Source organism: Catharus ustulatus, chromosome 1 (assembly GCF_009819885.2).
Source record: "Catharus ustulatus isolate bCatUst1 chromosome 1, bCatUst1.pri.v2, whole genome shotgun sequence".
Lineage (NCBI taxonomy): Eukaryota > Metazoa > Chordata > Aves > Passeriformes > Turdidae > Catharus > Catharus ustulatus.
The window spans coordinates 3,134,751-3,152,815 of NC_046221.1; the positions used below are offsets into that span (position 1 = coordinate 3,134,751).

At 40.0% G+C, this 18,065-nt stretch overlaps 1 protein-coding gene across 12 annotated transcripts in view; it reads right to left on the reverse strand.

Annotated features, from left to right (window-relative positions):
- The window catches only part of ADCYAP1R1 (ADCYAP receptor type I), a 138,188-nt gene that overhangs the window by 41,775 nt on the left and 78,348 nt on the right, over positions 1–18,065 (reverse strand). For all 12 annotated transcript variants that reach the window (XM_033054782.2, XM_033054880.1, XM_033054869.1 and 9 more), the window contains one exon: positions 12,340–12,447. In XM_033054782.2, the coding sequence (XP_032910673.1) occupies positions 12,340–12,447 (108 nt within the window). The remainder of the gene's footprint in view (positions 1–12,339; positions 12,448–18,065) is intronic.

Genomic DNA, 18,065 nt, shown 5'->3' on the forward strand with positions numbered 1-18,065 from the left:
TATACTTTTTAAGAGAGAGAATAAAAAAGAGAGGGTTTAATGTGAAAATGATGGTGGCAGTACAGAAAACTCGTCTGGAGCATCAGGCAGGCTGCACTGTGACTTTGGATGGATTATTGAACATCAATCCTACCCCTCCAACCCCCTGGGGGCTTTGGAGGGCTGATCCTGGCAGGCACAGTGAGAACACCTGCAGGCTCTATCCTTCTCTGCCCAGCTCCAGCTGCTTCCAGCATTCCACAGGATGGATTTAGCCTGGATTTTAGGGAGAGGTTAATCCCCCTGAGGGTGCTGGGCACTGGCCAGGCTCTCCAGGGAGCAGTCACATTCCCAAGGTTGCCAGAGCTCCAGGAGAGTTTGGATAAACACTCCCAGGGATACCCAGGGTGGGATTTGTGCAGGGACAGGAGCTGGGCTGGATGAGCTTGTGGGTCCCTCCCAGCTCAGGGTATTCTGTGGCTCTAATTCTCTATTTGCAGGTGTTGGGGAGGTCTCTGAGCAAACATTTCCCAGCCAAGCTGGTTCAGCTGCTGCACTGGCAGATGCTGTGGCTCCACATTCCTGGTAGAATATCAGGGATGGTTCTGCAGACTCGTTTGGAGAGATCTTTTTTCCTCCCAAACCCACCAAACCCCAGGTTTATCAGCAGCCATGCAGCTCAGTTTCAGGGAATTTAGAGGACACAGTCTCAAGCTGTGCCAGGGGAGATAGAGGCTGGATATTAGGAAAAAGTTTTTACTGAAAGAGTGATAAAGTAGTGGAATGGTCTGCCAAGGGAGGTAGTGGAGTCACCATCCCTGGATGTGTTTTAAAAAAGCCTGGATGTGGCACTGGGTCTGGGGAAGGTGTTGGGGCTGGGTTGGACTTGATGATTTTGAAGGTCTCTTCCAACCCAATGACTCTGTGATTCTGTGATTCTCTAATGCTGTGATTCTGTGATTCTGTGATTCTGTGATTCTGTAAATTCTGCGATTCTCTAATGCTGTGATTCTGTGATTTTGTGATTCTGTGATTCTGTAATTCTTTAATTCTGGGATTCTGGGATTCTCTAATTCTGTGATTCTGTAAATTCTGTGATTCTGTAAATTCTGTGATTCTCTAATTCTGTGATTCTATGATTCTGGGATTCTGGGATTCTGTGATTCTGTAAATTCTGTGATTCTCTAATGCTGTGATTCTGTGATTTTGTGATTCTGTGATTCTGTAATTCTTTAATTCTGGGATTCTGTAAATTCTGTGATTCTGTAAATTCTGTGATTCTGTAAATTCTGTGAATTCTGTGATTCTGGGATTCTCTAATTCTGTGATTCTGTGATTCTATGATTCTGTGATTCTGCGATTCTGTGATTCTGTGATTCTCTAATTCTCTGATTCTGCTGCTAAAATCAGGATGTGTCGCTAAAATCTGAATTCAGAACACGGATGTCAGGTGGTGTGTCAGGGAATTTTTATCTGTGGGTTTGTCAGGCAACCAGAGGATCAAAGAGAAAACCACTGCTCCTTTATCTCTTCTTTCATGGTGTTTTTCACAGCATCTGCCACTCAAACCAGCAGCTCTGATGGAACTTTTTTCCTTAACTGAGGTCACCTAACTCAGCTGCCTGTGCCTCACACTGACCCACACAAGCAGGGTAGAAAAAGCTGCAAGAAAAACTCCCCAAAACCTCTTTCACTCATAAAAAAATCCAGGTTTAGTTTATCATTTGTAGAGTAATTTGACTTTAAAACTGTGCAGAATTCTTTCTGGATAGAGAGCAGGCCAGTGTTAAGTAGTGATGCCTGATGCTCCTGGCATCCTGCATATTGCAGTGATGGCTCAGGAAAACACATTGCTCTAAAATTTAAATGTTTTGAATGCAGCTACTTTCCCCCTACAATCTAAAAAGCACGAAGCAAAAATTATCATTATTTCATTCTAAATATAGATAGAAGTCAGTCTTATTGATGTTCAAATATTAAATTTTAGTTCATTTTCAATTTCATGACATCTGTAATAACAGCTAAAACACATTGATGCAGTTTTTCAAAAATGAATAGGCTTGTTACAGAAATATTTTTATATATATACTGAAATTATTATTACATTTCACTATGTTTGGACATTATGAAGGGATTCACTTTTCCAACAATATTAATTTTCTGATTTGTAGGAGTCAATAAGACTTTTATTACCATATATTTCTATATCTGAGCCCTAACTAATGTACTGAAGAAAGTTCCAGCACAACATTTGTCTGTACAGCCTTTTAGGCTTGATTCATCACCTCAATTTTCACTAATCAGTTAAGATACCAGGAAGTTAATTAGATTTACATTGAACATCATGCCTTGAGTTACAATGAAAAGTCAAAGTTCATCTATTGAGTGCTGGGATAAAATGAACTCATATACAATTATATTTGTGGGTGTATGGATGTATTTTTGTATTTCTGTGTAATTATTTAAATATATGTGCTTGCATACATGTATAAAATATATATGCATATATACATATCTACACATAAACATATATTTATGTATTTATATATTTATGCATTTATATATTTGTATACTTACATATTTCCACATTTCCATATTTATATATTTATATATTTATTTCTGTAGTTATATGTTTATTTATATTTATATATATTTATATATAAATAAATTTGTATATTTGTGTATTTATTTTTATATCTTATGTTTTTATATTATATATGCAAACTAATATATTTATATATAAATATATCTATATATTTATATATAGATATATAGATATATTTTATGTAAACATATAGATATATGTATTTATACATAAATATGCATCTATATATAAATATATAAACCATACATATTGTATATAAACATATAAATTTATATAAATATATGTACCTAAAAGATATATTTATAGATATATATAAGGACATGGAGGAACATACAGCCACCATAAGCCTTTGAGTTCCTGCATGCTGCTTCTGCCCTGCCCTCAGACAGTGAAAGTTTTGCAGCAAAATATGGAAATTTATTTGACAGAAATCCTTGGCATTGGTGCTGTTCTCTCACACATCTGAGAATGAAATGGAGTGCAAATGAATTAACTTTGTGCACAACATTTAACATTTTTACATAGAGAGGGACAAGACCTCACCTTGCATTTAAGGGTGGTAAGGAATCCCAGACACACTCATTTTTCACAATGTTAACTCAAAACATATTTTTCTGGATTGTATTTTCACCTTAGTGCCTTTAAGACTCTGGAGAGACCTCAGTAAATTTACTGTGCTGCCAGTGAAGGAGTGGGCAGGACTGCAGCACCCCTCACTGCTTGAGCTTTCCCACAAGACTTCTTGTTTTCCTACTCTTAGGGCACAAACAATGAGAAATCGGTGTGTTTGACTTCACTGGTGAAGAAGAGAAAGCTCATTGATGTGATTACACAATGGTCTAATCAAATGCATTGCTCTCTCAGAAATGAAGAATAAATAAAATATGATTTTCATCTGCATCTTCAATGGAAACACATTTTTCAGGGGTTTAATTCAGGGGTTACATTTACAAGGGACTTTTGAGATGAGCATGCAGTGATAGGACAAGGAGGAATGAATTTGGCAGGTTTAGGTTAGGTATTAGGAAGAAATTCTTTACTCAAAGGAGGGGACAATGGAAGGTGTCCCTGCCATGACAGGGGGTGGCACTGGATGATCTTTAAGATCTTTTCCAGCCCAAACCATTCTATAATTCTATTATACTATGATAACAACATCTCAAATATCACAATTTTATGACTTATCTGAATGACATCTGTGCTTCTCACACGCAGTTAAACCCAAACTCTGGAAATGTGGACATGAGAGCAGATACTAAACAGTGCCTTAGAGCAGCACTTAATAAATCAATAATTGCTCTTATCAGTCAATAGACTCCTGAGGAAGCTGCTGCTGTCCTGACACAGGATGGTTTATCCAGTGTATTGACAGGCTGTGTTATTCACTGCTTGACCAGACTTAAGTAAGTGTCACTCTTTGGGAAGTAAATCTACAATTAACGCTTTAATTGACCTTGTTAATTAGATGTTATTTGCAGCACTGCTTAGAGATCCTGGTGAAGATCTATCAGAATGCTGAGTTACCAATTCTTAAGACCAAGTACAGCAAACACTCCTTATTTCTGTTTTCTGCTGGAAGAGGGAAAAGAGGGAGGAAAAAAACTCCAAGGACTTGCCAATGGCTCCCCATAGAGTTGGTGGCAGAGACCCAGACCTTTCCTGCCCTTTTCTTGCACATTTATCAGACTTTCTCCTTTTGATTTTTATTTACTGAGACCCAGAACTCATAATTCACTCCTCACTATGCAACAGCTGACGAGAAACTCGACGACAGCAATTGCTCCCGATTTAAAGTGGACAGGGATGGGGAAGCTGGAGCCAAGAACCAGCCTGTGCACGATGAGCCTCAGAGCCTTTTAGATCTCCTCCTCGGTGCCAAATCTGTGCTGGCTGCTCTCCACCTGCCTGCCCTCCCATGGTTTTGTTTATCTGAACACAACTTGCATTTAACCCTTTTGTTCCAGCGTTTGTCCCTTATTAGTGGCGGGGCAGGAGGGGATGAAAGGATTCCAAAGCTGTTCTGTCCTGAATTGGCTGGCCCACACTTCTCCCATAGTCCTGTTGTTCTCACCTCAGTTTTGTGGGTTGGAGGGCTATTCCACAAAGGAAATTCTCCAAAAGGTTTTGGATTTTGAGAGTGTTAGGATCAACATGCAAAGCCTGCACATTGTGTCCCTGCAGAAGGTGCAGCGGCTGGGGCAGGGAGATGCTGTGGAAAACATTTACAACCCCTTGTTATTCTGCTGTCCAGCTATATGGATAAAAAGCTGGCTGGGCAGGAGTTTAATTTTCAATTTCCTGTTCTATATAGCACTGATTCGAAGTTTTGCATTCGATTTCTAAATATGAAATAAGCCGGCGAGCTCTCACGCCCGACTCCGCAGCATCCACCACGCTGAGCCTCCTCTGCCTTCCCCACGGCTGCCTGCTGCTCTCCTGCTCCAGCAATCTGTTCAGCCGGCTGGCAAAGCCACAGTCGGGAGCAGCAGGCTACTTAGCAGCTTTTCTGCAGCTCTCTGAGCTCCCCACACGGGTTCTGATCCCATCCCCTGCCTGCTGCTTCCCTAGAAGGGACATCAGCCCACTGCCCATCCTGTGCCTGCACACACTCAGTCACACACACACATTATCCTGCAGTCCCAGCTCCTTTGTTGGGGCTCTTCGTGTTTTCCAGAGAAGCTGTGGCTGTCCCTGGATCCCTGGAAGTGTCCAAGGCTGGGCTGGACAGGCACTGGAGCAGCTTGGGATAGTGGAAGCTGTCCCTGCCCATGGCAGGGGATAGGAACTGGATAATTTTTAAGGTCATTTGCAAGTGAAACCATTCTGTGATTCCATAATTGACTGATTAATCCAGGATTAGCTGCTTGGACTTTGCAGTTTCATTAGCAGGATCTGTAGGAAGTAACAGGCAGGCAAGGTGAGTGCATGGTCCTACAGATTCACACACCTTTCCCTGTGTTGAGTGCTTCCCACTTATTATTGTCCAACTATTTCCAGGGATTTGGATCTCTCCAGCCTCATGACCCATTGCCAACACTTTACACTACAGATTAAAAGTCATTTATATAAGAGCAGGAGGTGACAGGACACGGGATAATGGCTTCAAACTGATGGAGGGCAGGGTTAAATAAGATTTTAGGAAGAAATTCTCCCCTGTGAGGGTGGGCAGACCCTGGCACAGGGTGCCCAGAAAAGCTGTGGCTGTCCCTGGATCCCTGGAAGTGTCCAAGGCCAGGCTGGATGGGCTTGGAGCAGCCTGGGACAATGGAAGGTGTCCCTGCCATGGCAGGAGATGGAACTGAGAAGACTTTTAAGGTCCCTTCCAACCCAAACCTTTCTGAGATTCTATTATTCCATCATTTACTGTATATCTGAATTTCCCTTGACAAAGGGATTTGTGAACATAACGCTCACATAGAGACAGTAGAAAATGAAGTGGGGTTCATTTTATTTAGAAAAGAAGAAAACTGGGGTGGAGGATAATCAAGGGTAAGATTAGGAAGCCTTGTTCATATTTGTGTGTTTGAGTAAGAACGGGGACTCTGAGTGTTACTGAGGACATCTGAGTAACTGCTCCTTTGGGACAAACTCATTCCATAATAATTTATCTACATGAAGATAAGTTCACCAGGTTTTAAGTCTTCTCCCATAAGGGGCAGAGAGACTGGAATTTCCAGTGAGTGGTTGGATTTAATATCAGTCCTACCATGAGAGGAACAAGCTTCTGCAAAGCCTTTGTTACCCAGAGGTTTGTACAAGGCATTGCATTATAGGCAAGGAAGAACTGATACATAATTCTTTTCTTCCTATATCCCAGTTTACCTTCAGGACACCCGGACAAGATCCAGGGAATCATGCCTGGAAATCATGGGAGAATTCCAGTGAGGTCTGTTGTGGAGAACAGAAAAGTCAGAGCACACAGGGCTGGCTAAGGTGGGACTGATGCAAAATATGATCAATAACATTTAACATGGCTTTATTCTTTTCTTCCTCTTTCCTCTTAAAGGATGTGAAACTAGAAGTGGACTGAGGTCACCATAGCAACTAAGCATCATCCAAACGTTATCTGAGTCCTTCCTTTGAGTCTGGCTGTCACAGGAGCATCCGTCAGAGTGCAGGATCAATGCAATTACTATTGAAGGGTCTCCTAGCTCAGAAGAGGGCAGGGATCACATTTGAGAGAAAAAAGTTTTTCAAACAAGAGCCATGAAAAAATCTGAAACTTTGCCTAGCGGAGATTGTCAGTTCTGAAACAACTCCTAGAGAAGAAAGCAAATTGAATGCCTTGCTCAAAGGAAAGAATGAATGTGTGCCCACCACACCTCAACTCCTGCAATCACCTGGAACTCTTTTGGGTGAGGAGCAGAAACATGAACAGAGCAAAGTCTGTTAGGAAAGGTTGGAGGATCTGCTCATGTTGCCCCTACAGTGATATTTCAATCTATGACCTTTTGCAGTTCAGTGTTCTCCAAACCACTCAGCAGCTCTCAGCATCTTCCACCCTTGCATGCTTCCTGAAGATGCAGGATTTTTTCTTCCCCAAGACCAAATTAGCTCTCAGATCATTGAGTTTTTGAGCTGTGTTGCAGCTCCCTTGACCACTGCAGAGGACCAAGGACCTGATCTTTAGCTGAGCTGCTCTTGCTCATGCTGCACAATTGAATATCAGAGGCACAGAGCCTTATGTCCCCATAATTTGGTGGGAAAGGCCATAAAATGTCTTTTATTTCTGCTAGAAAACATCTGAGAGGCCTCAGCCTCAGATTAGAAATGTAGATCCAGTTACTGTTCTTTGATGACAGCATTTTCCTCCCATTGTCTCTGCATTGCAGATGGACTTTGTGATGCTGTGACCATGGAGGTTTAATTATAGCTTGTCCTCCTCTCTGGAAAAATTGGAATAATCCCATGGCTTTACTACCTGTGCAAAGCCTAGGAATGAAAACCATCTGGAAATGACTTGTTATCTATCAAATGCCATTCTATATATGTATTTTTTTTTCTTTCTCTTTTTAACTTTTTTAATCATTTATATATAAAATAGATACCTTTGCATTGAACTTGATTGTGACTATGTAGGATCTTATATAAAATTAAGGATGAAACAAAGGTTTCAGAGTCCTGGTTGCTTCAATAAATAAATATAAATAAGCTCCAATGGCTCATTATTATTCCCATGGTGAGAGTGCTGGCATGGGTCATGCATATTTTCAAGAGAAAATTTGGTTACAGGCTTTTCCTTCCCTGAGTTTCCAAGCAGGATGTTGGAATACTCATCCAGGCAAAACATCCTTGAAGAGAAATCTGGACCTTTGCATTGATCTTTTGCCTTTTGACAGGCAAATGCAATTCCCAATTTCATTCTGCCACAATGCTGACCTTAATTTCAGTAGTGGCAACAAAACCCTGCATCTTTTACCTCAGTAGGAAATAAGCACACAATCTTCCAGGGATGCTTGGGTGTTTAGGAGGTTCCTGATCTTTATCAATCTTTTCTTCCTGTCTAAACAAAAAACTATCAATACATAACCAAAACTGATAGAAACTGCAAACTACAAATATTTTCTACAGCTTTAACTTTGGGAAGTTAATGACTTTTGTTGTCTTTTCACTGAGTTTGGGGGCTTTTAAAGGCTTTGCCAGCTTTTAAAGGCTTTGCCAAGACTGTGCCCCCAGAAAAGACACCAAAGGCACATTCAAAGCTGGAGCATCACTTCCCTTCTCATTAACACTTCTCTTGTCATCTTACTCTAACTGATTAGGGATAACATCCAAACTCAGGCACAGACTGCTTCCAAAATCCAATTAACCCCACATCCATAAATCCCACTGCCCACCCGTGGCACCTCTAGAGCAGCACTTAGGAGGCTTGGGGTTCTTACAGAATCAATTAATCAATTAATTAGTCCAACAAAGTACTTGAGTGTCTCCCTGTGTTTTAAATGGGATCAGTGACAGACTATTTCCAATTTTTTGGGATAACAGAGCTTGTTGCCTTAGCACTGATTGTGTTCAACCAAGAGAAGCAACAAGCCAAAGAGTTTGGTTCTGAAATGTGAGCACAGGATGTAATTCCCTCTTAAACTCTCTAATACCTGATTACATTCTTTATTCTACTGGGTTTTAATTAGGAACTCTTAATCCTGGTATCAACATAGGATAGGCTTTATGGCTTTGGTAAAAAATGAGAATTTTCTCTATTGTACATAGTGAGCCATGTTTTGTGGTAAATGCAGCAGGGAGTGTCCTAAACTGAGCACCAGATAAACTGCCTGAATTGTTGGAAGATTCACTAAGAGCTGCTCATATTTATTATTTGGATTTGTGAATGAAAACTCTTTCCAAATGTGCAGCATACAGAAATGCTCAGAAACTATTATCTGTTTGTATTTTCTTTCACTGCTAATCAAAGTACTGAACATAAGTTCATTTCTGATCTGCTTATTGAGTTTCATTCCATGGTCCATTTGGGTGTGTTTACTGGTTCAGAATATTTCAGCTGCACTGTGCAAAGCAGAAAAAACCCAGAGATTTTGCTTCTGATTTCCATTGCCAAGCACTATCATCTCTGTCCAGAAAAAAAAAAATAATAAGGGATTAAAAAAAAAAACAACAAAAAAAAAAACCAAAGAAGAGAAAATTCTCCAGCTGGGAGTGCAGATCACTGTGTAAGGGCCACCTCCAGGTCTTGCTGTGTCCTACTGAAAGGTGACATCACAGCTTGACTTGGTTTTCTTCCTTTTACCTCTGCAAAGATGCCCTAGAATGCTTTAAATTTGTCCTGCTGTGGAGTGGGTGTTTCTGGAGCCAGTGCTGGGAAGGCACTGGAGAAATAGAAATAACAGGATGGTCATGGAAGTGACAGTTCCTGGTGAAAATAATGATTGATGGATATCAACCAAAGAAATCCATGTGAAAAAGGAAAAAAAATAATTTTGGGAACTATCTAGAAGGAAAGTCACTGAAATCCTTAATTTACAAGATGAGAAAAGACTCAGGAATTAATAAGATTTTTTCCATTGGAGGAAAGGAATCTCCAGCAGAGAGATTTTGAGAATGATACTTTCATTCACAGTCTGCATCTGACAGGAATGAAAAATCCTGGTGATTTTGGAGGATCAGAGAGATGAAATGAAGTTTTAGAAAGCAGGGCTGCCAAGCACACAGAATTCCACTTTGAACTTTCTGCATGATGTTGACAGTAGCTCAAATGTTACTCCTTGGTTCAATTGCAGTGAAGGTTAAAGCAGAGCACTTCAAAACCAGCAAGAGCTGCAATTTTAGCTAAACACACAGCTAATTTCTCCAAAATGCATCCCTCCAGATGACAGCTTAGGTAGTTAATTCTTTTTTTCTTTTATTTTTTTCCATTTTACTCCATATGGAACTCAGACATCCAAGTAAAGGCAGCAAGATTCCTTTCTGAAATTCATAAAATAAGCACTGACTTCGCTCACCTCCAGAAAAGCATTTGAGACGAGTCAGAGAAAGCATCTTCTACAAATATTCTATTCACTGAGCCAGAATTCCATCTGATCCCTTCATAAATTCACATATAAATTTAAATAGCCAAAGCCAGGTGTGATGTTTCCTACCCACTCTTTAAGATTAGCACACACCATGATTTCCCTGGGATTATGTTGTACCTACAGGTGCTTCAGAGCACAAACTTTTAAAAAGGATAATTTAAAGTTATTGCTGCATTTGTAAAAATTATCTGTGGCCATATAAAAATGTTGCTGAGCTAGAAATTATTTTGCTATTAATAAATATTAGTGTCCATGCCCAGCCTAGCTCCATATTCTAGAAAAGAGCAGCAGCCAGAGGACACTATAACAACCCCTAAAATGTGATTATCCAAGTCTTAGAAATATTATAGTTCTCTAATAACCCATTATTTAGGGAACCATCATGAAATGTGAGTTTTTTCATTAAATCCTCATTGAACAAATACACTTGGCTAATTAAAATTAGCAGCAAGGATGGCAAAGCTGATGCTGATTCCCCCAGGAGAGTGGTTTGGGATGTTGATAATTCCACCTTGGGGTCAACAGTGCAATCCCAGCCACATCTGCTGGGATTTCCAGCTACTCCAGGTTAAATGTTTATTTTTTTATCAGCTGAATAATGGATCTTGGGTTTGTTCCTGGTGAACAGATGCCCCAAAACCCCTCAAACCCAGCCCTACATGAGGTAACAGCTACCACTTTTATTGGGGATCCCATGAGGAGATAAGGGAATGGGACATAGGTTTGCACTGGATGGAATATTAGGGTCGTACTGTCACCCTGCCACAGGCCAAATGGGAAGGACAGTGTGTGAGGAAATCAGTAAATCCCGGGAAAAGGATTTAAAAATGTTATTTCAGCCCTTTATTTTACATAGCTAAAATAAATAGAGCTATAAATAAATAAAAAAATAAATAAATAAATAAATAGAGCTTACATGTATATATAGATTATAGATTATAGATTATAGAATATAGATTATAGATATATATATATAGATAGATATAGATATAGATATAGATGATATAGATAGATATAGATATAGATATAGATAGATATAGATATAGATATAGATTAGATATAGATATAGATATAGATAGATATTTAATTGTTCCTCTAAAGGTACAACTATTTTCATTGAAAAGAATTATTTTTATTGCAAACAATTTTAAATCATTTTTGCAAATAAATAAAATCTTTATTTTTTAAAAAAAGAAACCAAAAATAGAATAAATGTAATTAGAATCTTGATTTTATTCAAATCGATATTTTTTTAAGTATAAAATAAATATAATAAAAATCTAATTATTTTTATTTAAATAACTTAATTCAATAAAAAAAAATCTATTTCAAAGGGTTTTGGTTTTTTTCCATTAACAGGTAACCATTTACTTAAGACCTGGAACAGATCAAATTGGGTGAACCTTGTTTCTAAAGTGGGTCATGGGTTCAGTGACATTGGTGATGCCTGGTGTGGATGTGTTAAAAATGAGGATTTCAGAGTTCCTGGAGCTGTGTATGAAAAACTGTCTCCTAAAAATGGTGCTCTGTGTGAGTGGCAATACAAAAAAAAGCAGATTTTGAGACTCAAGGCTGTAAATGAATAATTAATTGGCAAAATAAACTTTGGGAAAAAGGATCCGGGGGGACAGTGATGAACTTGCTCCTCAAAGGACAGAGCTGATTAAGGGACAGCAAGTGCACCAATCTGGGTTCCTTCCCTGCCCAGGGACAGAAGGATGTTTATGCCCCATTTCCACAGACCACAGAAAAAGTGTGATGGAACTTGTGCCTCTCTCCAGAAATCTTTAATTCCTCCCTGGACCCCAACAGGGGAGCTCCTCACTGCTCATCTCACGCCTATGTTTTCCTTCAGCACAAGCAGAACCTGCTCTACCTTTTAATTATTTGCTAAAATAAATTCCAGCAGTGTTACCCAAGACCCAAACACAGATTTGGGTTCCCAGTGAGACCCAAGAGCAGAATATTCCCTTTGGCAGCTCATATTTGTGGTATTTTCATGTTGTGCAGCCTTTGAAGTCTTTTTTTTCACACCTTCCCTCCCACCTCATGCACACTCACATATCTACACACAAATATCCTGGTTTTCTGCAATTTATTTATGACTGGAGCCCAGCTGTAGAGTTTTTGATGTCTCTTTATCCTGAGGATCTGTGAGGTTTTACACTCATGCTGGGCACGAGGTTTTACCAGGCAAAGGTGAAGAACAAAGAGAAAATACTTTACCATCTTCAGAGATGATAAATCTGAACAGTGCAGGACACTTGACAAAGACAATTTCTCCCACACTTGCAGGTTTCCAGCAGGTGATGTTGTCCCACATTCCTGGGCAACCTGTGGAAGAGAAGGAGGGATAAAAAAATGTTAGTGGTGGAAATGCATCCCTTTCCTCACACTATTATTGAACTTTGGGGTTGGTTCTTCCTTCTGTAAACAAAAGTATTTTCGTTTAGAATAATAAACAGTGTAATTTCCCTGGGAAAAATTATTTTTCATTCATAAGAATAACCATAAAATCCATAGTGGAAACACACAGTAATGGTCAGACTCTTCTCTCCCAGAAGATGACATTCCTTAGTCCCAATTAAGTCACTCCAACATGCTAGAAAAAAATTTTCCCTTGAGTATGAAACCTGCTGCCATTTTGTTATCTTTCAGAAGTGCTGGGTTAATAAAAAAAAAACAAACAAAACAAAACAAAAAAACCCCCTAAAAACATATGGATCATATATTTGATTAAATTCTATGAATTTCTGTTGGCTGTAATTCGTGTGAGGGTTTGGGAACTCACTCATTTTGGAATTTGTCTGAAAACTGAAAAGCAGTTTCTACTCCATCCTGCAGCCATTTCCGTGGGTATGTGAGACAAACTCACTCTTCCACCTGCTTATTTTCTAAAAAATGTCCTTCCTTATCAAAGAACTCTCCTAACATCGTTCATTATTTTTACTGCAGTCTTTGCTCTAGAGAATGTAAACTCACAGTGTCAAAAGAGGATTTTTCTGACCTCTCATGATTTCTTGTATAAGCTAAAAGTAAATTCAGGTCTTTAATATCCATTCAAAGATGAAGCTTCAGGTACCAAACTTTGAAGCAAAGGTCTGAGTGGTAAAAAGCCCCAATTTCCTGCTCCATGAATGCAGGAAGAGGAGGTGATGGGACTGTGGGTGGGATCTGTCTTATCTTGGGATACAAGAAAAATTAATTTAAAATTTATTGTGTATACAGCAAAGGAACCCATCTCCTGCTTCTCTCTGGTCTCTGTGGCAGAGGTGTGAAAAACTGGCTCCCAAGAAGAATAAATCTTCTGTAATTCTGCACATCACCATCTTACCAGCTCACAAACCTAGAGGGCTCCTCCAGTGCACACAGAAACTTAGAGCAATCTCTCAAATGTTCTACTGATATTTAAAAAAAAAAATCACTTACTGGGTGAATCTCAAATGAAAGTCATCTTCTGCCTCAGGAAAAAAAGAAGAACCAAACCTAAATATTTCCGCTGCTTATTTGCATTTGATGTTGAGATTGAGCAATAATCCTATCAACTGAAAAAGAGCCTCCAGCTCCATGATTTTCTACAAGGCTTTCTGTCAAAATTCTCCCTCTTTGACTGCATGCCAAGGGAAATAAAACCTCCAGGAAAAGCAGATAATACTTCCAAGTGTTACTTTCTGCCTGGCACGAGTCCAACTAACGAGATGTGGGTGATGAACTTGTAAAAGCTCTGGTGACAGCAGCAGATCCCCATCAGCGGAGGAGGAATGTTCTCAGCGTTCTCAGGACAGGAACTGGTGGTTTTGTTTTTTTTTTTTTTTTCCCCCATCAGTTTCAGTGGTAGCAAATCCAGTCCTATGTTTTCTCACAAAAATATAAGGCTGAGAGCACCACGTGTGGGGAGAGGAGCAGTTCAGAGCCAGTTGGTGTTTGAAGAATTAGGTCAGTGTCAAACAACCTTGTGATGTTCAACACCATAACAAGACCCACCAGACCCACCAAAATACAAAATAGTGGCAGAAATGCTCATTAAATCATCAAAAGAGATGGAAAAAAATAAAAGAATCCTTTACATTTGCTCCTCTACCTCTCTTTTCCCACTCCTATCCCAGATTGCTTCCTTGGTCAGATGAGGATCTCATCCCATGAATGCTGTAATTCACTAGAATATTTCTAAAAGTCTCAAAACCTGGGGTTTGAAAGGTTTGGAATCTCTCAGTACACACTGGGGTGTCCAGTGCAAGGCCAGAAGTTGGACTCAATGATCCTTGTGGGCTCCTTCCAGCTCAGGATATTCTGATTTTATAATTTCATAATATTGTTTATGTACTAAAGGTGGAAATCAAGACCACGTTGAGTGCTGTTAGATTTTATTGTCTTTGATAGCTTGTGTCTGTCCACGCAGCAGGAAATGCATTTTCCATGTAAATCTGAGGATGTGCAGCACCAGGTTTATAGCTCTCTGAAGTGTGGCACTATGTACAAAAGTAAATTATGTGTGAACAGCCACGTTAATGAGACATTTGCTTACAAGAGATGCTGGAGATAATCAGTGCTTAATGAGATCTTTGGAGAAACACCTGTTGGTCTTTGTACAGTCTTGCTTGAGCTAACTGTGTTGAATAGGAAGAGGAAAAACTTCATTTCTTATTATTATTATTTCAACATATATATGTTCCAAGATATAGATATTATCCAGCAATGGATAATGCAAACCAGAGAAATGCGAGGATATCCTCAGGCTGCAGAACAGGAACAGCCACAGTATAAACATCCCATGGCAGTGAGGATGAAATTCAGTTATAGCAGGTGGCTGATTTTGTGGCAATTCCATGCAGAGATAAAAACCAGCCCCACTTAAAAAGAAATTACAAGTTCATTGTGTTAGAAAACACTGATGTGCTGACATTGGGAGAGAGGGGAGAGACAATCAGCAAGTGAAGTAATTTACCTTAAAACAGGGGAGAGAAGGAGATTGCAAAGAATCCCCCATCAACAGGAACATTGTCTGATGCTGCTTGGAAAAGTGCATTTGAAATAAACGATTTGGAACAGCAAAGAAAAAGATTATAACAAAAAGAAGAAATAAAAAAAATGAAATGGAACGAAGGGCAGCGTGCACAATCTCCCTGCATTTGTAAACCAGGCTGCAGCCAGCAATTCCTGCTGGGTGAAATCTGCCCACGGAAATCAAAGTGACTTGAGTGTGAAACTGCCCAGCAGGGGCTCCTCTGGCACTGGCAGGGTCTCCCCACTGCCCAGTGACGTAGGGATGCCCAAGAAGGCTTGGAAAGAGGTGATTCACACACTCCAGTTCAAGCTGGACAAATTTTCCTAATTTTTAGCATTTTAGGAAATTAGCAATACCAAGGAATAGTTTTAAAGAATAGGATTTCACATGGGGCAGAATAAAAAAAAAACAAATTATAGATAGTGGTCTTGCTAATGGATGATCTTGGAATCAAAAGAATCAGAGATTTACAGAGTCATTAAGGCTGGAAAAGTCCTCTCAGAACATCAAACCAGCACTACCAAGTCCACCACTAACCCTGTCCCCAAGTGCCACATCCACGAGTTTATTGAACATTTTTAGTGATGGGGATTCCACCACTTCCTTGGGCAGCCTGTTCCAATTTCTGACCATCCTTCTAGTGAACAAATTTTCTCCAGTATCCAATCTAACCCCACCCCTGGCAGGACCCAAGGCTGTTTCCTTGCACAAATCCTGCCCTGCCTTCCCTTCCCGTGTGTGCAGTGCAGCCTGCAGATGGAATTCCTGCTTGGGGAACACTGGGATTCATCCCAGACAACAGAAGTGGTGCAAAACTCAGCATGTGATCCTGGGCTGGGCTCCTGTCCCTCTCACAGGATGGGCAGAGAAGTGTTTCCACTTATTATTGCACTAATTCCTCTCCTTTGAGGGATGGATGAGCCTTTGGGAACCCCCATTCTGTGCTGCTGACTTTTGAGGAAACACAAAATCCTGCAACTATAGGTCTGGATTAGTTGAACTTCAGATGTATAACTTCTTTTTTTTCCTTTCTTACTCATTTGTCCTACTCAGCAAAGCAAAGTTTCCTCTGTAGCTCAAGGATTTTCCAGACAGAAATAATCCCATTTTATGGTGGGGAATCTCCCTGTAAAGCAGACTTGCATCTCCTACACTCAGTAGAAGGAGGATAAGAAAAAGTTCAGCTCAGACAGCTGCCTTTGAAATTATTTTTGTTTGGCTGGGTTTTTTGTTTGTTTTTAATGTTTGTATTCCCTACAGGGGCTGCATGGTGTTTTTTGGGGTAGAAATGAACCAACTCTGATCTCTGGTGACAGGGTCACCAGTCCTCCACAAGCTCCCTTAGACACTTCCCAGTCCTGAGAACAGGAGTCCAGCTGGGCTGGGACATGGCCCTGAGGAATCTGAAGCACAGCAAAGCCACTTTTGGAATGGCTGCTTTTAAAAACCTCTGGTCAGTCCTTGTATCTCTGCCTCAAACTCCTATTGGAGAATGTCAATAAAATTCAATTCATGTTTAGACTGTGAGCTCTCTGTGCTTGGATCCACTTTGTACTTCTCTTTTATTTCAAAAACCAGAGTCCTTTCTGCTGAAGCACAGTGTTTGTGTACATTTTATGGGAATTTCTATGTGAATTTCAGATTGTGGATTTTATATTGTGGGTTTTATATAAACTTCATGCAAAGGCCATGACACCCAAGTTTAAATTCCACATTGTTGAAGCTGGGAGAGGTGCCTCACACACCTTAGGGTGGATCTGACTTGGCAGCCACTGATAAAGAACAGCTCTTTCAGAGAAAGGCCAAATTTATTAACAAGGAAACAACAATTATTTATCATTGCAGAGTGTTCTGATGCATTTTTAAAATTATACCCAGCATTAAAACCATTCTAGCCATCCTGCCTCACAATCCTTTTTCCCATTTTCCATTTCACACTCTCCCTAACCTGCTACTCCTGGCAGCTGAAAGACTCCCACTTGCCTGAAATTTCTGGACAAGCACCAGGAAAAAAAAAATCACCAAAGCAAGCCGTGCTGGCAGGAGAGCAGTGATAATTCTGAAATTGCTGATGCTCCTGTTGCCCAGAATCAGAAGAAAAACCTTCACAGCAATATTAGGGTCCGTAACATAAAGAGCAGTCATTGAATGAAAGTTTTCAGGTGCACAAAATACCCCTATGAGCAGGCATGGCATCAGATTTTTATAATTTTTATAAGTTTAATAATTAAGATATCTATAAATTGCATCTCATAGGAGCCTGGTAGTGCTGGTAACCCACTCTGTCCCACTGGGGTCCCTCCAAGGGGTTCTTTATCTTTTGACTTTTTATCTTTTTATGTCTCCCAGGTGTTGGTGAAAAACAGGACATTCTTGTTGGAAATCCTTTTCTGCTACAAACTCTAAAATTATTTTCTTTAGAAATTCTAAAATTAGGCTTTCTCTCATTGCCTTTTCTGCATCTCCAGCTGATAATTTATCTTAGAACAGGTTGCCTGGAGCAGTGGTGGCTGTCCTGTCCCTGGAGGAGTCCAAGGTCAGGTTGGATGGGGCTTGGAGCAACCTGAGATAGTGGGAGATATCCCTGAGACCAAACAGAATTTCAGGAAGCTGAATGTGTGAGAAAGACTAAATACTGTTCTAAAGTGTAAGAAAATGCTAGAAACTCTACAGCTAGATATTAAAAATCTGCAAAGCTACAAATACGTAAAAAAGCTAAAATTATTGAGGCACCAGTCCTTATATTCCTTTTCTCCTCTGTCTGGGGTTGTCTTGAGAGTCACAGTTTGCCAGTGGATAGATATAAAACCAGATTTTAGGCAGCCCCAGAGGTAAAGTTCACAGAGTTGAAGGAATGGAGTTAATTTTAAACCAACTGAGAACAGGGCCTGTTGTCTTTCACCAACACAGGGTCACTGTGTCACCAGGACTGTGTAAAAACTTCTCT